A 22,405-nucleotide genomic window follows, 5' to 3' on the forward strand; every position below is an offset into this window, starting at 1 on the left:
CCTTCTTGCCTGCGAGACTGTGCTTCAATCCAAGCATGCCAAGGTAGAAGAAGAATGCCCCATGCATTGTGCCCTGCTGTGCTTATCCAACAATCCCTGCAGTTCACGTGTATTTCTGTTTATTTCTGTTCGTTTCGTTTCCAAACAACCGATTAAGCTCGGCACCACTCCGGCTGTGAATGATGGACATTGACGTGGGTAAAGACTTACGCGCCGCGCATGTGATGTTAGTGACAAATTCCTTGACAAGCAACGCTATCGGTGGAATGCATATCCACGGAAGTCGGCAGGGGCATAGTAATCCGTGGAGGTGCTCATGACGACGACTGCCATGTTCGTCCATTCATGTCCGTTTTCCGGCCGCCCCCTAATTGCCCCGCATTTCATGCATAAACTTTTCCCCAGATGTACCCCAGCTATTAGCCTTCCCCACTGTGGTGAGAGAAAAACTGGCTGCAACGTTGGCCCCGAGGTTTTCCCGCTACAACCTGGGGTCCCACGGGGTCACAGGGCTGCGCTAAATCTGAAGGGGCATCTGGATATTTGCCGCCAGCAACCTTATCATCTCGTTATTGACAGCCCCGGGGGCATGTACCTGAATTTGGAGTTCACGAGTCGATCCTGGTACCCTGGCAACCTGGCCGGCCCCATGGCTCTTGGCGGTTATTTGTTTCCCCTGATCGTCACCTGGTTTAATCTGTACCTTGTCATCCCCGGCCATGCCCTTTTAAGGACAAGAAACTGAGAAGAAGGTTACTTGAATAGCACAGCTTGTGGCTATGCCAATTTCGAGGCAACTATGGGAGTGGGGAGACTGGAGAGAAATACCACGACAGGTAGGAGGCATACGCGTATTCTGCATGGATACTCCTCAGCTGGCTTGTCACTTGCCAATCACAAGTACCGTCCCGACTCGTTTCAATAGGGCCAGTTGTGAGGAGTAACCCTGGCCCCTGCCTTAACGATTTAGGTCCCGAAATTTTGGAGTTGTTTCCCTGGGGAAAAGCGCCGACCCGGGGCGATTTTTTATTGAGGCATACGTCAGCTCTTGCGATCAAGGGGCCGAGGCTGGAAAAAGTCTTAGAGTTACCGCTGTTTTTAAGGCGCGTCATCCCAACTCAAAATGCAGTAGCCATTGACTTAGAGATACCAAGCTTCTGCAGCAAACTCACGATCACACAGCCGATCTACGGGAGATCTACACGATGAAGTCCCAACAGCACTTCGGCTCCTTGTCCAAGGGCGTAGCCCTGATGACCTCTCTGGCTGCCCGGGCTGTGTACGGTCAGAACAGCTCTGACTTCACGACCCAATGCACGAGCTTCGCGGATGCTCTCGCCGGCACGATTCCCAACGCCACCGTCCAGTCCACCGTGCCTGTTACTGCCGGCACGAACCTCACCCTCAACCTTGACCCTACCTGCACTCGGTCCTCCCAGGTCGTCAACGTCGATGTCTGCCGAGTGGCGTTGTTCGTGCAGACTTCTGAGCGTTCAAACGTCAGCATGGAAGTGTGGCTGCCCCCTGCCGAGGCGTGGACTGGTCGTTTCCTGAGTACCGGTAACGGTGGCCTGGGAGGATGTATCCAGTACGAGGATCTGGCATATACCACTGAACTAGGTGAGTTGCATTGTGCATTGAGAGAGTTAGACTTTCGTCTGTCGGACGCTGACAGATCCACCTCGCAGGTTTCGCAGCTGTGGGCACCAACAACGGCCACGACGGTAACAAGGGCGACCCATTCTACCAGAACGAGGAAGTCGTGCTTGATTTCGCATACCGCGCCATGCACACTGGTGTTGTGGTGGGCAAGGAGGTCTCCGAGGCATTCTATGGGAAGCCGCACGACAAGTCCTATTATCTCGGATGTTCTACGGGTGGCCGTCAAGGTTTCAAGGAAGCCCAATCCTTCCCAGATGACTTCGATGGTCTGGTCATCGGCGCCCCGGCCCTGTCATTCAACAACCTGACCTCGTGGTCTGGCTCCTTTTATGTCAAGACTGGCCCAGTTGGTTCGCCGTCATTTGTACCATTGGAGCTGTGGTCGATCATCCATGAGGATATCCTGAAGCAATGCGATGGACTCGACGGCTACGTCGACGGTATCCTCGAGGACCCGTCTCTCTGCAACTACCGCCCTGAAGCCCTCATCTGCGCAGATGGCAACACCACCAACTGCCTGACCGGGGAGCAAGCAAACACGGTCAGGGAGATCTTCACCCCGATCTACGGCGAGGATGGGCAGATTACCTACCCGGCAATGCAACCCGGCTCGGAGGATCTTGCTCCTCGCCTGTACTACAACGGCCAACCCTTCCAGTACGTGACCGGCTGGTTCGCGGACGCCATCTACAACGACAAGAACTGGGACGCGGCCACTCTCGGTCCCAAGGACTATGCCTACGCACACGCGCTGAACATCGGAAACATCGAGACCTGGGAGGGCGACCTCTCGGCCGTGCGCGACAGGGGCTCCAAGATCCTGCACTACCACGGCGGTGCCGATGCCATCATCTCCAGCTTCAACTCCCCCCGGTACTACGACCACGTCTCGCGCACCATGAACCTCCCCTCGTCTGCCCTGGATGAGTTCTACCGGTTCTTCCGCATCAGTGGCATGGGTCACTGCACCGGCGGCATTGGTGCCTCGTTTATCGGACAGAAGGCGGCTGCCAACTATACCCTTGACCCAGAAGGAAACGTCCTGATGGCGATGGTGCGCTGGGTGGAAGAGGGCGACGCTCCTGAGAGCATCCTGGGAACAGCCTTTGTGAACCAGACCAAGGACTCTGGGGAGATTGCATTCCAGCGGAGACACTGCAAGTATCCTCTGCGCAACGTTTACTCGGGCAGTGGGGACCCAACCCTGCCGGATAGCTGGAACTGTGTCTGATTTATCAATACCTCCACGCTGTCTTCCGATTCTCTGGGAAGACAGCCACAGTAAACATTCCATCTGAGGGTCAAATCGTGGCTCGAAACATTTTTGTATATACTTCAGGGTAGTTATTTGGCCGACATCTTGTAACAATATTGAACATGGCTTGACAACATACCCTCTTGCCGTATCGAACCACACTGCCACTGCTGACATGCAGAATCAAGACCTAAGGAGTGACGTGGAGGACCACTTATGCAGAGTGGAGTCCCGTAAAGATGACTATTGTAGAATAGCGGCTTGTCAACAGGGTCAAGAACGATCCCCGCCCATTTCCCCGTCAATTCTCGATGATTCATTACCAGTCCGAGTCGCTTCTCCAAAACAACCACCATGTCTATCCCCACAGGCCCAAAACTCGTGGTCGTGGTCGGCGCGACCGGCAATCAAGGCGGCTCCGTAGCCCGGCGCTTCCTCCGCGAAGGTTCCAATCGATTCCGCGTCCGTGGCCTGACTCGGGACACCAGAAGCGGCGCCGCCAAAGAGCTAGCGGCCCTGGGCGTGGAGGTCGTCCGCGCTGATCTGAATGACGTGGAATCTCTCAAGGAGGCGTTCAGGGGAGCCAACATCATCTTCAGCGTCACCAACTACTGGGAGCCATTCTTCCCTGACAGGATCGAGGCGAGCCGCGAGCAGGTCAAAGCGCTTGGGCTGCGTGGCGTGAGGGAGTATGCGGGTCGCATGGAGCTCGAGCAGGGGAGGAATATTGCTGATGCGGCTGCTGCGACGGTGGACTCGCTAGATGCGAATGGGTTTATCGCATCAACGCTCAGTCATTCTGGCCAGTGCAGCGGAGGTCGGTTTGAGGAGCTGTATCACTTTGATGCGAAGGCTGAGGTGTTCCCTCACTATGTGAAGGAAAAGCACCCGGGGCTGGCGGTCAAGATGAGCTGTGTCCAAACGGGATACTTCATGACAAGTCATCGGATTTTGCCTGACTCATATTTTGCCAAGGTATGTCTCTGCCCCTCTGGCAGGCTCGGGATATCGTGGTGAGTGGACGCTGACGAGTATCTTCCACACCTCAGGTGGAGGACGGGAGTTTCGAAATGCGCTTCTGCACCGACCCAAGGAGACTTGTGCCGCACCTAGATCCAGTCGCAGACATGGGCAATTTCGTCTACGCCGTGTACCAGTCCTTGTGGTGCGGTAAGGAGTATCTGGCCGAGGGCACAACGTGTACCTTCGCCGATTGGATTGCCACCTGGAGCGAGGCGACTGGCAAGCCGGCCAAATACCGCCAGGTGCCGAGGCAGGTCATGGTGAAGGCCTGTGGAGACGAGGACTTCGGAGGCGAGATAACTGACATGTTCGATTACACGTCTGATCCAGGGTATGCCCCGCTGGGTTTGGTGAGGGCAGAAGATCTGAGAAAGGTAAGAGTGCTTCTATGAGGGCAAAAAGGTCATGCGGCTAACTAAGATATTATAAGGCCGGCATCGATTGTCCTATGACAGAGTTGCGAGACTGGATGATGAAGCAAGACTGGTCAAGCGTCCTGTCCAAGTCAGTGGTCGACTCTTAGTCCTAACACAATATTACTAAGGCATCAACATTTTCTGGTGCGTGGCAGAGTTTCCGTGGATGCCGGGCAGTTTGAGGCTCTAAGAGATACACTGGGTACGCGGAACAATACCAATGGTACTCGCCGCAGCCACAAGTTTCTCTCGGCAATACGAGATGCAGTCACGCGCAGCCGCCGTGCCCAGGTGGTGAGATCGAGCGGAAATTGGCAACCACCAATGTATCGCTGCCAAAGACAATTGACATTTCAGGACTAGACAGGATGTGATTGAATGCTGTGGTTAGGCATTTCATTTCTGCAAACCAAGAAACCACTGGCACGCCTGTGTGTACCGATTCAAATGGAGAAAGTATTGGGGCTTCGATGATGCAGATCAAGAACCAGTTGCGGGACAAGGCATGTATTGAGAAGTGCGTTGCAACCTTTATCCCTACCATCTCGGCTTGCGAGAAGACATATTGCCTACAAAGTGGGCAAGCAACTATTAAAGACGATGCCGAAGCACAGCACAACGTCGTAGGGTTGAATGCACATGTGTTACAGTCGACCCAAACTCCGATGAAAATAAAGATTACGGTCCTATGATAAATTTAGAAGTACTCAGGGGTAGAAAAGCAGCAGAAGAGCATCCATCCTCTGCTCAATATTCACGGACACAGCGTGGATGGAGCTGCTCGACCTTCTTTTCCCACGTCTGGTCAGCCTGCATGGCATCCTGATGCTCTATCCGGCTTGCAGCTCTAGAATGCCGCTGCTTCCCAGGTTTATCAAGTCATAAGATCCTCTAAAAACAAGACAATCCTCCGGGATTTCATCAATAAGCTTGAGCAGGACGTTAAGGAGTTCCAAGAGACTCTGCAACGGTTGCAACCCCACTGTAGCAAACAGATTTCCCACCACTAAATACATGGTATAATAGTGTTTATACAGATGTCAGTGTTTCAGAAGTATCAAACGGGCTGCCGAGATAACTTAAGTGACAGGAGTAATTCAAGTTTGTCCACATGTCCCTCTCAGCCTGGTCACGCAGCCATACAAGACCGAGCATTCCTGCTGTGTTTGCGCCTGCATCATCGTTCTTTCTTGCATGAGTCCTCGGAATCAAGCACATAAAGTTTAGAGTGAGAGCAAAATTGTAAGCCTTGACGTTGCTAAACCTTGATTGTACTGTTCGCATCTCTTCCAGCAAGCGATGGTAAGTTTTGAGTATGTCCTCAGGCCCCTTCTTCGAAAGTCGAAGAACGAAATGCCGGTTGGGCACGCCTTCAATGTTTGTAGAGATGTCTACTTCAATCTTAGTCCTCTTCATCTTTAAACTTGCAGCAGAATGGCGAAGAAAATGACCCACCTGAGTCGGATTGGGCACGCTCGGGAAATAAGTCAAAACAGTTGGGATATGCGAAGACCTACATATATTTATAACCTTGAGACGAACCAGCCTCAACCCCGCAATTATATAGTTTCACTTCTATTCCGTATACATCCGAGGACATACATAGCGCCTTCATACAATGGTAAGCACTCAAGACCCAGCGCTTAGAAAGAATATAATACTAATAACGATAGTTATAATATAATACCTACTAGGGGGAGGGGGGGTCCCTAACATAGGGGTAAAATTATATTAAAAATTAACATTTAAATAAAATTTAGATATTATAATTAAATACTAGTAAAAGGTTAATAAAATACTATTATAAATAAAATCTATTAAGGGGTTAATTATATATTAGATTTTAATACTATATTAGTATATATTAATATATATTAAAAATTTTAAATCTATTAATTTTAAATTTTATAAGTTAGTAAGAAAATAAGATTTCTATATTTCTTTAACTCTATAACTTTATAAACTTAATATATAGTAATAATTAAGCTAAATAATAACTAATAAATAGTTAGGTTAGGGATAAGTTAAAAAAAACTTAATTTTAATAGGAATTAAACTCCCTTTTTACTTATATATTAAACCTTTAATAGTATATTAAAAGTATTTTAATAAGTAAATTATATTAAACTAAAAAGCATTATATTATTTAAATATTATATAGTTATATTAATAGTATGTTTATATTTTAAGAGAATATTAATATTGTTCTAAAATGATAGTACTATTCACTCAATTTACCCCCCTCCCCCCGGTAGGTAGGTGCTTATAGCCTCAGCCTTACGACGTACAGACAAGGCTAAAGGGTACCGTCTTAACGAGCAACATTTTTTAACCCCCCTCAGGACTAACGTCACTCAGACTGTGCCATGAATCCCTCATCGAAGCGAAAGTACCCATAACGGATCTTAGACATCGCTTATATGACGTATTGGACGTTGTAGGTGAATATTCTAGGGAGCCTTTTCACAGGAAGAATCTTAAAAATATGACGGAAAAGCTGCATCAAGTTTCTCAAGATGCTGACTCACTTTCTGCAAGTGCTGAAATGGGTACCATGGTCGTTGCACACAGCCGTCGTAGTCGAGCTGCACTACTCGACAACATCACAATAAGACCCGGCTTCATCTCAAGTAACGTCGGTGATGCGCTCGACTATCTGTAAGAATCACTCGATTCACAGAAGAGATGGCTGCAGAGTTACAAATCCCGCAAGGATATTGCAATGAATCTGGTATTCAATCTGGTGACTCAGCAGGACAGCGAGACGAGCACTGACATTGCAAGAGATACGAAAGATGACAGTGCGAGCATGAAGATTATTGCCGTTCTGACAATGGTTTTCTTACCCGCGACGGCTGTATCAGATTTCTTTGGTATGGCATTCTTTACTTTCTCTGACGACGGAGTCTTTCTTTCCTCAACGATGTCATGGCTTTCTAAGTTTCGCTGCCACGACTGTGCCTCTGACTTTGGCTATTTTCACAATTTGGGTATTGTGGTACAAGCTGGTTGGTTTGACACAAAACAGGAATAAGGGCGCAGAACCACCAGTCAGGAACGAAGGTCCGTAAATTCAACATGAGGCCTCGCTGGGGATGCATCCGGATTTATCATCATGTCAAACTTGGTGCCTTCTCCGATCCAAGACTCTTATATTGCACGCCATGCACACACATGTAACAATCTCTACCACCGATCCTCACTGCTTGCCTGGCAGATATTCTAATGATGGGCATTCAAAAAGACAAGTCGGATTGGGTGAGGCAAGATCTAACGGCTTGGACTCTACTTCAACGTGCAGTTAATGAGCATACACATTGTTTTTCTTCGAGTCCTGAAGTCTGGTTCTGTTTATAACATCAATAACATACAAAAATATATATGTGGCTCTTTCATACAGTGTTAAATGCTTAAACTCCAACGTTTTCCTTCGTAATGACCACAATGCCAACACTTTTCTCCACGCGTGCATTCTGTCGCCGACTAACCCGGAGACGACAAGTCTCCCTCCAACATCAGCCATCCCGCCAGACAGGCGGCCTCGATCAAGATTCAGCAGATTAAACAAACCATTGTTGTGGATGCTGTTCATATATGCACAATGTCGCGAAAACTCCCAGAGCTCTTGTGCACGGAGAGCTCTGAAACAGTATTTCCATCTATGAGAGATCTTGCCTACCACATCTTCAGCAAGTATTCCATAAAGACAAAGCGTATACAACTCATTCAGAGAATGACACAGATAACGAGACCTTTCGCATGCCGGCAAAATTCAACGGGACACTGCAGAGCAAGATCAGAAAACAATCACTACATACAAACCTAGTACACTTGAAATCCATCTTGCAATCACTTTTGTGACCACTTCGTTTGTGCAGAGACCCAACAATGACTCCGCTGGATTCTAGCTCCCACCCATCGATACATAAAATCCCAAACTGTTGTCCTGTAGCCTAACGATGATGTTTAAGTGTACGCCCAGCCGGTATTAATATACAATGAATCGGTCTTTACAATGCGGTCTAACTAAGGAAACGTGATCTTCCGCCTCGAAGATCTTGAGTGAGTTGTCAGATTCAGAAATCTGTACCGGATGTCACCTTCAGTGCTGTGCAAGGGGCACAACCGCCATCCGTGAATAGCGTAGGCATCCTGAAAGCCCTCGATTCACTTTTAAATCATGGTAAAATTACTATAGTAACAATTCAGCATTTTCTAGAATCCTCGGTCTCACTGAAAATGATGTTCCTCGCCCGTACGGTGTGCCAACAACCGCATGATGTTACTTGAAGTCTACATTGTGAGATACTCTAGCTTCAGTGAATCCGACTCGATGGTGAAGTCTTTCTCATCTCCCTCTCACAGGGACAGAGATTTTGGACCCTTTTCAACACTCAATTCCATCCATTGACCCTCCGTTTTCAAGCACAGCACAAGAACACAGTCAAGCCCACCTGACCGACGATCGTCGAGCAGCATCTGAGGTTTCATACCTCCTCATCCATTTTCCAGCACTATCCTCAAAGAACCCTCTTACAATGGCGGCCTCTGCGTCTGCCAGTCTCCCTGCGCTTTCCAGCACAACTGCGTCCTCCGGAGCCTATCAGCTAGTTGTTATTGCGAAGCCCAGCCCCGGCCACCCGTATCAACAACTTGCCTCGGTCATACAGTCCTGCCCTTGCGCGCAAAGCATTCTGAATCCTTGTCTCAAAGCCTTGCGGGCTCTCTCTGATGAGAGCAACCGAGCCGGTATTTTGCAAGAGCTCAAATTCGCTGCCGACTACAATGTTGGCGGCGCCGACGTTACGACTCCGGCTGACGATTTCTACCAAACGACCGATCGAAAAGACGCCGACTGCCGATTCCCGTACATCGCCGCCACATTAGTCTCCAGCATGGCGACTTGCTGCTTGGACCAAGGGCACTACGGTTATGATTGTTCCTTGGAGACGCCGTTCCACGCCGTCAAAGCTGGTCCTCTATTAGTAACCACCGGTGATACTCTTTACGAGGATTGCGGTACTGACAGTGCCATTACCGTCGGCGTCGTCGACATTACAAATCCAGACGAGCCCCGCTACTGCTTCCTCAACATGGACAAGAAGTGTATCAAGTGTGGCTTGTGGTGGCATGGACTTGTAAATGACACCATCATGGACGATCTCGCGCTGTGGGAGACCACGGACTACACGCCTCTATCGTGCGATACTTTGCTACAAATCCTGGACGTCGGTTCTGATACAGCAGTCTCGTCTCAGAGTGAGGCACGAGGCGTGGAGGCATCGGAAGCATTGCGCGTGCTCCCTGTTGTCGACAGCTCTGCTCTTGCAAGTATGTTACAGTGTCCTAAATTCACCTGGGCAGTCAGCACCATAATCCGGCTCAGGCCATGAAAAATTGAACTTTGCGGAATTGATTGCTGACCATTCCACAGGTTGCTGGTCGGCTAAGGCGTGGAATTCAATGGGTCAGCTGGATGCATACTCCATTGATGCCTCGGCCTCTTCCCGCGACATGGCCTCCAGTCGCGGAGCGAAATCCCTCAGCGAGCTTTCACAGGAGAGGATTCTTGATGCGATCCTCACTGGCCATCTCGATGACCTTGATTTGCTAAATGAACCGATGCTTTTCCGCGGATTCCTACAGTCCTTCCTCTCACTATGTGCTAAGAGAGTCGACGAACTTGCGGTCTTCGAAGACCAAGAGCTGATCGCAGAATTGCTCGCCCGTCTCCTTGAAGGCATCGACCACGTGGATCTATACCCATTCCGCGTACTTCCCATTGGCACGATTCTACTCACACTCCACAGCGATCGCCTCAAGGGCTTGACGACCATTAATTTGTCCGGTCTCTTCGACGGATGTCCTGAGATGATCTGGACGGCCTTGGATAACCTCACCACTCGACCTGAGGTGGTGTACCTTCTGAGCCCACCGAGTGCGGACAAGGCAAGTGATGAGGAAGCAGTTCTGGATTCATTCCCACCTAACACTTGGTGGAATACATTTTGGGACCGGATGGGCCCAACAAAGATCATCATGAGTGCCGCCATCTCCGCCGCGGTGGTTTCGCACTGTTCAAATCGCCCAAGCACCACCCTGGGCCAGAAACAAATCTCGATTAGCCACCTACGCGAGATACTTTCAGGAGATACCTTGAGACTTCAGAAATTGCCTCATACTACTTGGTTTGAGCGGAACATCTTTGGATGGCCTGCGTTACCATAACTCGACAAGCAAGTGTACTTGCAAACAAGTAACCAGATCCCGAGGTCCATCTCGTTTGCGAGTTCCACCTTGTGATTATCGACAGGGTCACTGAAATCCACAACATGATACCCGCTTGTGGATCTGTTGGAATGGGGCCTTTTCTGGCGTACGTCCTGCTCTCCCCCACGCAACGACAGAGGGTCCGTGAAAAAGGACTCACAGGGCATCCGTCTTGGCTCTTGTCTGTCACATACCTACCTAGGTATATAGGCCGGGTCCCTGAAATCCAGTACCATCTAAAGCAGGAGGTCGGAGGGATTGGGCCAGAGGAAGGGGCAGGAAGATACAATTAATGAGAGAGCCCAGCGGTCTGTCTCACCGTGAGTACACTACCAAGGTAGTAGACATGAGGAGGGAGGGAGGAGCGGCAGCGAGAAGAGGTAGAATATAGCTCTACTGGACCATGCTTGGTCTCGGCGCAGGTGTAATACAGCACAGAAAGGAACTATATACTTAAAAGAAAGCCCCGGAGTACAGATGACCGCACTGCCGTTTCCAAGTTGGGTCCGTTCTCCATCATAGTTACACTTTGACTGGCTCGAATTCAGGCACAAGAGCAAAAGAATCGTGGAAGGGGAAAAAGGGTTCACCGTCTAAAGGTCTTTGTGAAAGTTTGGTGGTTTCTGCCAGCTCGAAGAGCGGATCTTTTCCCCGTACACCCTCAAAACTCCCATAGGTAGCATTAACGCCACGGTAAGAAGGGCGAATATCAGCCAGGCGTATTGAAATTGGATCTTCTCTCCAAGTGGGATTCTGCAAAACATCCATCAGCGTGTATTCCCGACCGTCTCGAGGACCGCAACAAAAAAAGAGAAGAAAAAAAAAGACTTAAAGACAGGAGCTCACTTACGCATAGAAGGACAGAAAAGCACTGAATATATGCCGGAAGAGGTTCAAAAGGGTTGATATCTCAGCGCTCTGCGCTTTGTAACACTATGAAGGCTGGTTAGTGGTTGCAGAGCGACTTAAGGTGGCTTGGAGGACGTACATCGGTCGTGTAAGAATATACCACAGTCGTTGCGACCTGCAGCCCGCAGTTCGCGATTCCCATTCCAAAAGCATTTCCTACCCAACTAGTCGTTTCGGAGTGGCTGATACAAATTCCCTGGATGATCGTGCCAATTGGCAACAGCAAAGCAAGCCACAGTGCATCGAGCCTCGGCTCCGGTGGGCGCTTCCCGTCGTGGCGGAGGGAGTGCCTGTATATCAAGTAGTCGACGAACCAGCCCGCGTTGGCCTCACCAATGAGGCAGCCGATCAAGAGCGGGATGCTGAGGATGAGACCTGTCTGGATGAGATTGAAATCGTAGAAGTTCCGAAAGACGACCGAGCCTGAGGCAGCGAAGAGCACACTTCCGAAGGAGAAAGCCAGCATATAGTACAAGGCCGGGAACACGATGCATGCGTACTTTAGCATCATGAAGGGCCTGGTGAACTCCAGCAGACGGACCCTATTCCGCGGCAAATGCTTGGGTCTGAACAAAAGTAGATCCGCGCGGGAGCTCTCTTGATAATCAGATGGTGTATCCTCTGCCTGTCGCGAGTAAATTGTCTCTGGCAAGCAGAACAAGTTGATGACGAAGAGGGCAAATTGGATGTAGGCCGGTATGGTGAAGCAGTATCTCCAGCCCAAGTTCTGAGCGGTGAAGCCCCCAATCAGCGGAGCGATGTGTGGTCCGTTAGTCAGGAAAAAGGTGAAGATACCCATGAAAAACCCTCGCTGGTGGAGAAAGTATAGGTCGCATATTGTCGCGGCCCCTATAGCAATTGTGCTGCCGGCTCCGATTCCTGAGAATGCGCGGGTGGCGAGGACACCGCCCCAGGTGGAGCAGTTACCCGCTACAATATTCGCAATAGCGGCTAAGAGATTACCTCCAAGATATATCGGGCGTCGTCCGTAGATATTGGCAAATGGTACGACCAGAAGCGGTCCTACCCCTCCAAAAACGATCTATTGAGGTGCCTCTCAGCCCCTTTCCTTGATATACTTTGTGGTTTTTGCTACTCATGAGTGAAGGAGGCAGAGGCTGTTTGACTCACGTATACTGTCAGCTCATAAGATGCCTGTACAGGTGTAATCCCGAAAGCTCGCCCCAAAGGTACAAAAGCAGGATTTATGACAGCCGAAGCCATAGGTCCGACCATAGCGAGGAAGGAGATCTGGAGGGTCACGGCCAGTTTCAACGCAGGAGACCAATTCTGTGATAGCAGTCAGAGAGGTTTGAAACTCCCGTGGAAAAATACAATGGCACTTCGGGTAGACTGCGACAAATTCGCTACTTTTACTTACCAAGGGGTCATCTTTGTGATCCGAAGGCTGAGGCACCAAGGGGAGGCCATGCTTGTCAAGTTTCAGCGCCGGCGCGGTTGCCTTTTCGTCCCCGTTAACAACATGTAATATATCCTTTTCGGGCGGGGGCGTCTGGCGCCCATCTTCAACATCGCGTGTTGGAGAAGACATGGTACGCGTTCACGAACCGCCGAGAGTGCTTCGAGATGGAGTCGGAAGTTGAGAACACCCCCAGCGTTTCTAAAGTTTCAAGTGCCACAACAGAGCTGGGCAAGGTACGGTTATTAAGAACCAGATTTAAGAAACCGTGCGGTCAATTTCTCCGTCTTTGGTGGACCAATGAATCCTATGGATCGCGCGGGAGAATGCATTGCAACCTCACTAAAATGCTTGCTAGTGCTCACATCTGCGAGCCACTGGCCGGCATTTGTCAAGAAAAAGTGCTGCGGAGAAACGCTGCACATCCTGAAGTCATAGATCTTCACAAATACCCTAGCCTAGGCTCTGAGACCAAGTTACACGTCTTATTCAACAATTTCATTGTTTGGTCCACTACGGGGCCTCTTCAGCTTCAGGAGTAAAAGATTTCCTATTTTTACAAAAGCTTTTACCTATTTCTCTAGTTACTTATATCTTATATATAAGTAATTTATACTTAAATAGGAATTTAATATTTTATTACTTTATTTTTTAATTAAATATATTTTAATTAATTTATTTTTATTTTTTTAAAATATTAAATTTATATTTAAATTTAAAAAAGAATTTAAAAATATAAATAATTAATATATATTAGTTTTTAACTTATTTTTTACTATATATATTTTATAAATTTTATTTTATTTAACTATTTATTTAACTATTATAGTGGGCTATAATATTAAATATAATAATATAGGTTAAAAGAGGTTTAAAAGTCTATTAAATTTAGGTTTAATATAAAATTAATTCTTACTTCTTTTTAAAAAGAGATAAATAGGCTTTACTTACCTTTTAATAAGCTTTAAAAAGGGGTATAGTTAGGTGTTAAAGTGCTTTTAAAGTACTTCTTTATAGCTTTTATTTAATTATTATAATTATATTTTTTTAAAAGCTATTTTTAATTATTATTATTAATTAATATTAATTATCTTTATTTATATTTTTAAAAATCTTTTTATTAGTTATTATTAATTAATTTTAATAATTTATTAAATCTTTTAATAGTTTTTATTATATTTTTATAGGGGTATAAATTAGTTAGTCTTTTTTAAGTAACTACTCTCTTTTATTTTAACTTTTTTTTTTATTTAATAACTAACTTTATTAAGTCTTTAATTAGCTTCCTTTTTAATTATTTAATATTCTTTATTATTATTTTATAATTATTATAAATATTATTAATATATTTAAATAATTAAAATTAAATAGTTTTTAAGGGCTTTTTTAATAGTTTTTATTAATTAAAAGTTTTAATTAATAATTCTACTTTTAATTAATAGATTTTATTATTATATAACTCTTTTCTTTTTTAATAGTAATTATAATATCTATAAATAGTCCTCTTTTTTAATAGCTTTATATATTATTTTTATTAGTTTTTATTTAATAGTAAAATAGTTTTTTTATAGGTATTTTATTAAATTAGGTTTAACTTTTAGGGGCTTTAATAGTAATTATATTAACTTTATTATTTTTAATATTAATAACTCTTTTCTTTAAGTTATTATAATAAAAATATTAATAATAATAAGGTTTTAAAAATCTTTTATTAAAATAATAAATAAAAACTTATAATTACCTTATATAACTTTTAAACTTATTAAAAAATAGCTATAAAAATTACTACCTTATTAGAGGACTTAAATAAGAAAGGTTTATTAAAAATTTCTTAAACTTTTAAAATTCCTCTATTTTTATAAAGCTTATTTAACTTTTAACTATCTTTTAAAGTTAAGAAATATATTATACTCCTTTTATAAAAATATAAAAGGGTTTTTATAAATATTAATTTATTTAACTACTTTTATTTAAATTATAAAAAATATAAAATATAAAGTTAAATAATTAAATTCTAAGTATTTTATAATATATATATATATACCTTTTAAAATAAGTTAAAAATATCTAACCTTTTTATAAAAGAATATCTTTTATATTATTATTAATTTAAAAGGTTTTATTATAATTAATATATTATAAAATATTACTTACTTTATATTATAATAAATTTACTCTATATTCTTTATTAAATTATAAAGTAGTTAATTTTTAAAGAGATTTTTAATTATTAGTTTAATTTTTAATATTTATTTTATAAAGGCCTTTTAAAAGGAATTATAAATAATATAAAATCTCTATTTTTATTAGTTTAAATAAATAAGTTTATAACTTTTAAATTTAACTAATTAATACTTTAATAGGTATATTTATTAATAGTTCTAATAGTAACTTAATATTTTAAAAAGGTAAAAACTTTAAGTTTAAAGGTAGTTTAAAAGAAATAAAAAAGTAATAAATTTTAATACTAGATATAAACTATTTAATATTTATTTAAAAGATAATATTAATTTATTTTAAAATAAAGAAATTATAAAGGTTAATATTTTTAAATATAAGTTATAGCTACCTTATATCCTTTTTAATTAATAAAGTTTAACTTAAAAATAATTTAAATAATATTTATAAGAAAATTTTTAAGAATTTTATAAATAGTTATTATAATATAATATATTTAATTTTATAAATAATAGATTTTAACTTAATATACTTTAATTTAAAAGGTTTTTAAAAGGTTATAAATATAATAAATAAAGCCTTTAAATTATAATTTTAAGGATATCTCCTATTACTTTAAGAAATAATTTATAAAATAAAATAGCTCTTTCTTAAAAGTTAATTAAATATATTATAAATTAGTAAATAAAATTATAAATATAAAATTTTAAAATTTTTAAAATAAAAGATAATACTTTTTATATTACTTTTTAAAGTAAATTTTAATTTATTATAAATTTAAATAATTTAAAAATAGTTTATTTTTAATATATTTAATATTAATTTTTATAATAACCTTTTAATTTTAATATTATAATTAGTTAGCTTTTTTAACTATTAATTAATAATACTTATTTCTTTAATATTTATCCTTTAAGTATTTTATTAGGCCTTTATAACTTATTTATTTAGCCTTTATTCTCTTTATTAGTTTTTATTAAATTTATATTTTACTTTTATTAGTTTATTATAAAGCCTTTATAGATTATTTACTAATTATTTACTTTATTATTATTTATATTATTAGTTATTTATTAATATATATTTTTATTATTTAATTATTATTTATTTATTTTTACTTATTATAATTTAAATAGCCCTTTTTAGCTCTTTATCTACTTATTCTTAAATTCTTTTAAAAATATTAAAGTTCTTTTTTATAATATTTTTAAATAGTTTTATTTATAAATATTTTATCTTTTAGTATTTAAAAATTATATTTATTTAGTTAACCCTTTTACTTAATTAAATAGTAAAGGGTATTTTTAATTTCTTAATAGTTTTAAATCTCTTTTAGCTTTTATTTAATTTATTTATTTTTAAATTAAATAGATTTATAATATCTTTTAGTAAGTTTTAAATAATTTTATTATTTATAACTTTAATTAGTTTATATAAAAATATTATATATTTAAAAGTATTTTTAAAAGGATTAAGCTATAAGTTTACTTACTAACTTAAATTAAATTTTAAATAAATTAGCTTTTTATAAAGCTAGCTTTTAGTTTTTAAATAAAGGTATTTAGTTATTAAGAATACTTATTTATTAATCTTAAATTATTTAAATTAATAATATATATTATAATTTTAGGTTTAAATTTTAATTATATATTTTTAGTTTTTATATTTTATTTATATTTATTAAAGCTTTTTAATTATTTTTAATTATTAATATCTTTTTTATAATATACTATTTTTAGTAGGTTATTAATTATATAGAATTATAAAAAATAGTTTATACTTTAATAGGGTTTTAAATAAGTTTATTTTAATTATTATATTTAGTATTAAATTATATATAAAAATATAATATATAATAGTTTTAGTTAGTTTTAAGTATTTTTAGTTATAAATAACTTAAAGTATTACTTTAAGGTTTAATTTATTTTTAATTTATTTATTACTTTATAAATAGTAAGTAATAATATAATAGTTTTTATATTATTTAATTTATATAGTATTTTTTAAAAACTATTAATAAAGATTATACTTTTATTAATAATAATTTTTATAAAATTTTTATTTATATTTAATTTTTAATAAAAGATTTTATTAAGTTTTATAATATTTATTATAATATAAATTAAAAGAAAAACTTATTTTAATAAAATAATTTATAATTATTAAAATTAAATTTACTTCCTTTTATTTATAATAATAGTTAAAAGTTTAATTATAAAATTTATATTAAGTTTTTATATAGATTTTAATAAAATTAATAATAAAATAAGCTTTCTATATAAGTAATAATATAAAGTAAATATATATTAATATATTATATAAAAGTATATATATTCTATTATAAAGGTTTTTAATTTTAATTATTAAAAGTATTTTTAAGGAGAGTTTATATTTTAATTTACTTTTAATATTTATTTAATAGATTATTATAATAAGTTTATAAGATCTTTTATTTTAAAGCCTTTTATTTTAATATATATATATATTTCTTTTAATAAAGGAGTTTATTTTAAATCTTATAATTAAAGCTATTTAAAATAATATTATTTAAAGATTATATTTTTAATTATAATTTAAATTATAAAGTTTTCTTTAAGCTTTATAAATTAAGTTTATTAATAAAAGTAAAGCCTTAAATATATTATATTAATATTAAATATATATATTTAAATTTAAACTTTTATTATAAACTACTTTTATAAAAAGCTATAAATTTAAGTTAATACTTTATTAAAAAGGAATTATTTTTAAAATTTTATATATTATAGTACTTTTAATTATAGTTTAAATTTTAACTTATTATTAATTTTTAAATAGAATTATAAATCCTTTTAATAATTATAATTATCTTTAATTTTAAAGTTAGAATTTAATTTATATTTAAAGGTTTTTCTTTTAATATATAATTAAGTCTCCTTAAAGGTCTATTAGCTAGATTTATTTTATTAAAATAATATTTAATAATAAAATTAAATTTAATTAAATATATTAATTATTAAATCTATTTTTAAATTAATTCTTTTTATTTTATAAAGTTATAAAAGTTATTATAATTTAAAAATAATAATAGACTTTTAAGCTTTTTAAAGTATTATTATTAATATTTAAAGCTATTAATAATAATATTTAATTCCTTATTATAAATTATCTAGTTAAGTTTTATATTAGAGAATTTTTTAATTAAAAGGTAATAAAATATTATTAAAATATATTTTTAATAATATACTTTTAAAAATTATTAAAATAGTTACTTTATTAAAAGTATTATATTTAATTTAAACTTAAAGTACTAAGTTATAATATTAAAGTAAAAATATTTATTAAAATTTAACCTTAAATTTCTTAAAGGTTTTTAAACTTTTAAGTTTTTAAGTATAAATAAATTAACTTTATTAAACTTTTAATTTTATTTTATATTAAATAATTATTTATTAAAGGGTTAAATAATCTTAAAATATTCCTTAATAAACCTTTAATAAAAATTATAAAAACTTAAGAAAACTTAAATATTATAATAGGTAATAAAGATAAACTATTCTTAAATAATTTTAATTTAATTAGGATTTATTTAAATTCCTTTTTCTAATTAAAAATCCTAGAAATTTAATTTCCTTTTAAAAGAAATTATACTTTTAAAATTTCTATAAAGTTTAATTAATAATAATTAATTTATAATTATTTAAATATATTTCTTATATTCTTTTTATTTTTAAAAAATTAAAATATTATTTAAATAGATAATTATATAAATATTAATATAATTATTTAAAACCTTTATAATAAATAATTAAAATATAATAAAGGTATTAGTTAATTTAAATAATACTACTTTAAATTTATAATAATTATAATATATATAAAATACTATCTTTTATTTATTTTTTTAAATATAAATCTAATAGTAAATATTTATTAAATTAATTTTTAAAAATACTTTATATTTAATAGTTAGTTTAAAATTTTAAAATAAATAATAAAAAGTAATAATTTTAATTATTATTTTATTAAAGGTTCAATAATTAATATAAAGTTAAAAATATTATTTTTTTAAAAGTAAATAAAATTAAAGCCCTTATTAAACTTTTATTAAGGGTAATTTATTTAATTTTTAAACCTTTTTTTAATTACTCCTTTAAAATTTTTAACTCTTTTAATAATAGTAAATAAAAAAATAAAAAAAATAGTAATATCCCTTTTTTTAATTTAATTATATAATCTACCTTTCTTTAAAGGGGGAGCTCTTTTACTTTAACTTTTATAAAAAACTTTTTTAAACCCTTTAATTATAAATATAATTAAAAAAAATTAAAAAGTAATTTTTCTTCTTTATTTATTCCCCTTAACTCCTATTATTCCTCTTTATTATTTAAACTAAAAGGTTATTAATTAAAAATAATATAATAATAAATATTTTATCTTTAATTCCTTATAAAAATCTTATAATCTATTAAATAATATATAAGTTATTTTATTAAAGTTATTAATTCTTTAAATAACTTTTTAACTCTATTTAAAAATATTATAAACTTAAAGTTTTTAATAATAAAATAAACTTAAAATACTTTTAATTAATAATAAAAATATTTTAAATCTTCTTTTTTAATTTTTAAAATAATCCTTAATTAAAAAGGAATTTAAAAACTTTATAAATAAATATTAAAATATAATTAATCCCTTAATAAATATTAAAGATTTTTTAATTCCTTTAAATTAAATTTTCTTATAAAAAAATACTAATTAAATCTACTTAAACCTAAATATTAAAATTAATTTTAATATACTTTTAACCTTATATTATAATTACTTTTTTAAAATTATAAAGGTATTATAAATCTTTATTATTTCCTTCTTCTCCTTTAATTTTAGTTATTAGTTTAACTTTTTACTTTAAATCCTATTTTAATAAATAATTAAAATAATTCTTAACTTTTCTACCTTAACTCTACTCTTAATAACCTTTTAATTAATAATTATTATAACTTTAAACTTAATTTATAAATATTATAACTTTTATTAATATTAGGTAATTTAAAGTATAATAATAAATATTATTATAATAATAATAAATAATTAGTTTTTATTATTATTAAAAATTAAGTTTTAAAGTAGTTTTAAAATTACTTTTTAAATATTTTAATTAAATTAGGTATATAAGCCCTATTTTAAGATTTTTAACCTTAATCTTTTATATATAATAAATTTTAAATTCCTTTAAAAGCTATAATATTATCTTAAAAAACTTCCCTTTATTCTTTTTTATTAGAGGTTTTATTACCTCCCCTATATTTTATTTTTAATTCCTTATACTTTCTCTTTTTAATTTATTTAAATATATTAATTTAAATTATTTAAATAATTTTAACTATTTTATCCCTAATATTTAGTAAATTTAGAGTATATTTAATTTAAATTTTTAAAGAAATTTAACTTTATAACTTAAAGAAAAAGAACTTAACTTTAAAATTATTACTCCTAACCGTTTATTTTAACTTTAAGGTTTTAAAATATTAATAAAAATTAAAGGTTTTAATTTTCTTATTAATAAGTAAAATTAATTAAATTCTAAATAATCTTAAAAATACTTTAAGGGTTTTCTTAAAGTTATTATTAAAAGTTTTAAATTTATTTTATTTATAATAATTAAATATAAACTTATCTTTTTCTTTTAAATTTTATATAAATATTTTAATAATTTTAATACTTTTATTAATATAATTAAATATATAAATTACTTTTATTTTATTATTATAAAAGATTATAATTAAAAGATATAAACTTTTAAAATCTATTATCTAATTATTATATTACTATAAAGTATAAACTATAAATAGTAGAGTAATATTAGTTAACTTTAAATCCTTTAGCTTAATTTCTAAAATAATTCTAACTATTTTAAGGGTATTTATCCTTTATTAAAGGATTTAATTTTACTTTTATTTTTAAATAAAGGTATTACTTATTAAAAGGGTATCTAAACTCCTCTTATTATTATCTAAACTTACTTAAAACCTCCCTTTTTAATTACCTATTTTTAATAGTATTATAGATAGTATAAAAAAAAGAATTAAAATTATAATAAACTATAATATTAAATATAATAGTATAAATTAAAAGAGGTTTAAAGATTTATTAAATTTAAATCTAATATAAGACTAATTCTTACTTTTTTTTAAAAAGAGATAAATAGGCTTTACTTACCTTTTAATAAGCCCTAAAAAGGGGTATAACTAGGCGCTAGGGTGCTTCTAGGGTGCTTCTTTATAGCTTCCGCCTAGCTATTATAATTATTTATTTATTTATTTATTTATTTATTTATTTATTTATTTATTTATTTATTTATTTATTTATTTATTTATTTATTTATTTATTTATTTATTTATTTATTTATTTATTTATTTATTTATTTATTTATTTATTTATTTATTTATTTATTTATTTATTTATTTATTTATTTATTTATTTATTTAATTATTTATTTAATTATTTATTTAATTATTTATTTAATTATTTATTTAACTATTTATAAATAATAATATAATAAGAATAATAAGAATAATAAAATAATAAGAATAATAAGAATAATAAGAATAATAAGAATAATAATAATAATAAGAATAATAAAATAATAAGAATAATAAGAATAATAAGAATAATAAGAATAATAAGAATAATAAGAATAATAAAAATAATAAAAATAATAAAAATAATAAAAATAATAAAAATAATAAAAATAATAAAAATAATAAAAATATAAAAAATAGATAAAAAGATAAATAAGAAGATAAATAAAAGAGTAGATAAAAGAGTAGATAAAAGGGTAGATAAAAGGGTAAATAAAAGGGTAGATAAGGGGGTAGATAGAAGCTATAAGGCTATAAAGGCTATAAGGTTATAAGGGTAAGAAGGCTATAAAGGTAAAAAGGCTAGATAGGGTAACCTAAAAGGTATATAGATAAATACTTAAATAAATTAATTATAAAATATAATAAAGAATCTTTAAAATTAATAAAAAATCTTTATAATTAATTTAAATATTAGTAGTAATTTCCTATACCTAATTAAAATATAGATCTATATTAATACTATACTTATTAAATAAATATAAAAATTAATATTAATATTTATAGTTTATATTAGCGCTTTATATTTAGGTACCTCTTTATATACCTTAGAGATACCCTACTCTATAATAATTATAAACTTTATTAAAGGTCTCTAAAGATCTTTAACTAAAGGACTTTAACAGTAGCTATCCACCAACTAATAGCCAGT

General features: G+C 34.5%; 4 protein-coding genes across 4 annotated transcripts; 3 read left to right on the top strand and 1 right to left on the bottom strand.

The window, feature by feature from the left end:
* Positions 1-940: 940 nt before the first annotated feature.
* KVR01_006835 (uncharacterized protein) lies at positions 941-2,893 on the top strand (the record flags this gene model as incomplete). The annotated part of the gene is made up of 3 exons (XM_044783882.1): positions 941-1,103; positions 1,164-1,620; positions 1,689-2,893. The coding sequence occupies exons 2-3, from the start codon at positions 1,206-1,208 to the stop codon at positions 2,891-2,893; spliced, it is 1,620 nt and encodes a 539-aa protein (XP_044644266.1). The 5' UTR covers positions 941-1,103; positions 1,164-1,205.
* Positions 2,894-3,252: 359 nt separating this feature from the next.
* KVR01_006586 (uncharacterized protein) lies at positions 3,253-4,917 on the top strand. The gene is made up of 3 exons (XM_044789343.1): positions 3,253-3,892; positions 3,967-4,314; positions 4,371-4,917. The coding sequence occupies exons 1-3, from the start codon at positions 3,272-3,274 to the stop codon at positions 4,461-4,463; spliced, it is 1,062 nt and encodes a 353-aa protein (XP_044644017.1). The 5' UTR covers positions 3,253-3,271; the 3' UTR covers positions 4,464-4,917.
* Positions 4,918-8,894: 3,977 nt separating this feature from the next.
* Positions 8,895-10,584, top strand: KVR01_006622 (uncharacterized protein; the record flags this gene model as incomplete). Its single annotated transcript, XM_044793006.1, has 2 exons — positions 8,895-9,687; positions 9,791-10,584. The coding sequence occupies 2 exons, from the start codon at positions 8,895-8,897 to the stop codon at positions 10,582-10,584; spliced, it is 1,587 nt and encodes a 528-aa protein (XP_044644053.1).
* Positions 10,585-10,994: 410 nt separating this feature from the next.
* KVR01_007054 (uncharacterized protein) lies at positions 10,995-12,759 on the bottom strand (the record flags this gene model as incomplete). Its single annotated transcript, XM_044787918.1, has 4 exons — positions 10,995-11,379; positions 11,477-11,559; positions 12,206-12,577; positions 12,667-12,759. 4 exons carry the CDS (start codon positions 12,757-12,759, stop codon positions 11,220-11,222), a joined length of 708 nt encoding a protein of 235 aa, XP_044644485.1. The 3' UTR covers positions 10,995-11,219.
* Between the last annotated feature and the right edge of the window lie 9,646 nt (positions 12,760-22,405).

Source organism: Diaporthe batatas, assembly GCF_019321695.1.
Source record: "Diaporthe batatas strain CRI 302-4 chromosome Unknown Contig00007, whole genome shotgun sequence".
Classification (NCBI taxonomy): domain Eukaryota; kingdom Fungi; phylum Ascomycota; class Sordariomycetes; order Diaporthales; family Diaporthaceae; genus Diaporthe; species Diaporthe batatas.

What these genes read in the sequence shown, in the direction of transcription:
- KVR01_006586 (XM_044789343.1), top strand. Translation starts at nt 3,272, where the DNA reads ATGTCTATCCCCACAGGCCCAAAACTCGTGGTCGTGGTCGGCGCGACC. An exon ending in CTGACTCATATTTTGCCAAG is followed by an intron (nt 3,893 to 3,966) that starts GTATGTCTCTGC and finishes TCCACACCTCAG; the next exon opens with GTGGAGGACGGGAGTTTCGA. An exon ending in GGGCAGAAGATCTGAGAAAG is followed by an intron (nt 4,315 to 4,370) that starts GTAAGAGTGCTT and finishes AGATATTATAAG; the next exon opens with GCCGGCATCGATTGTCCTAT.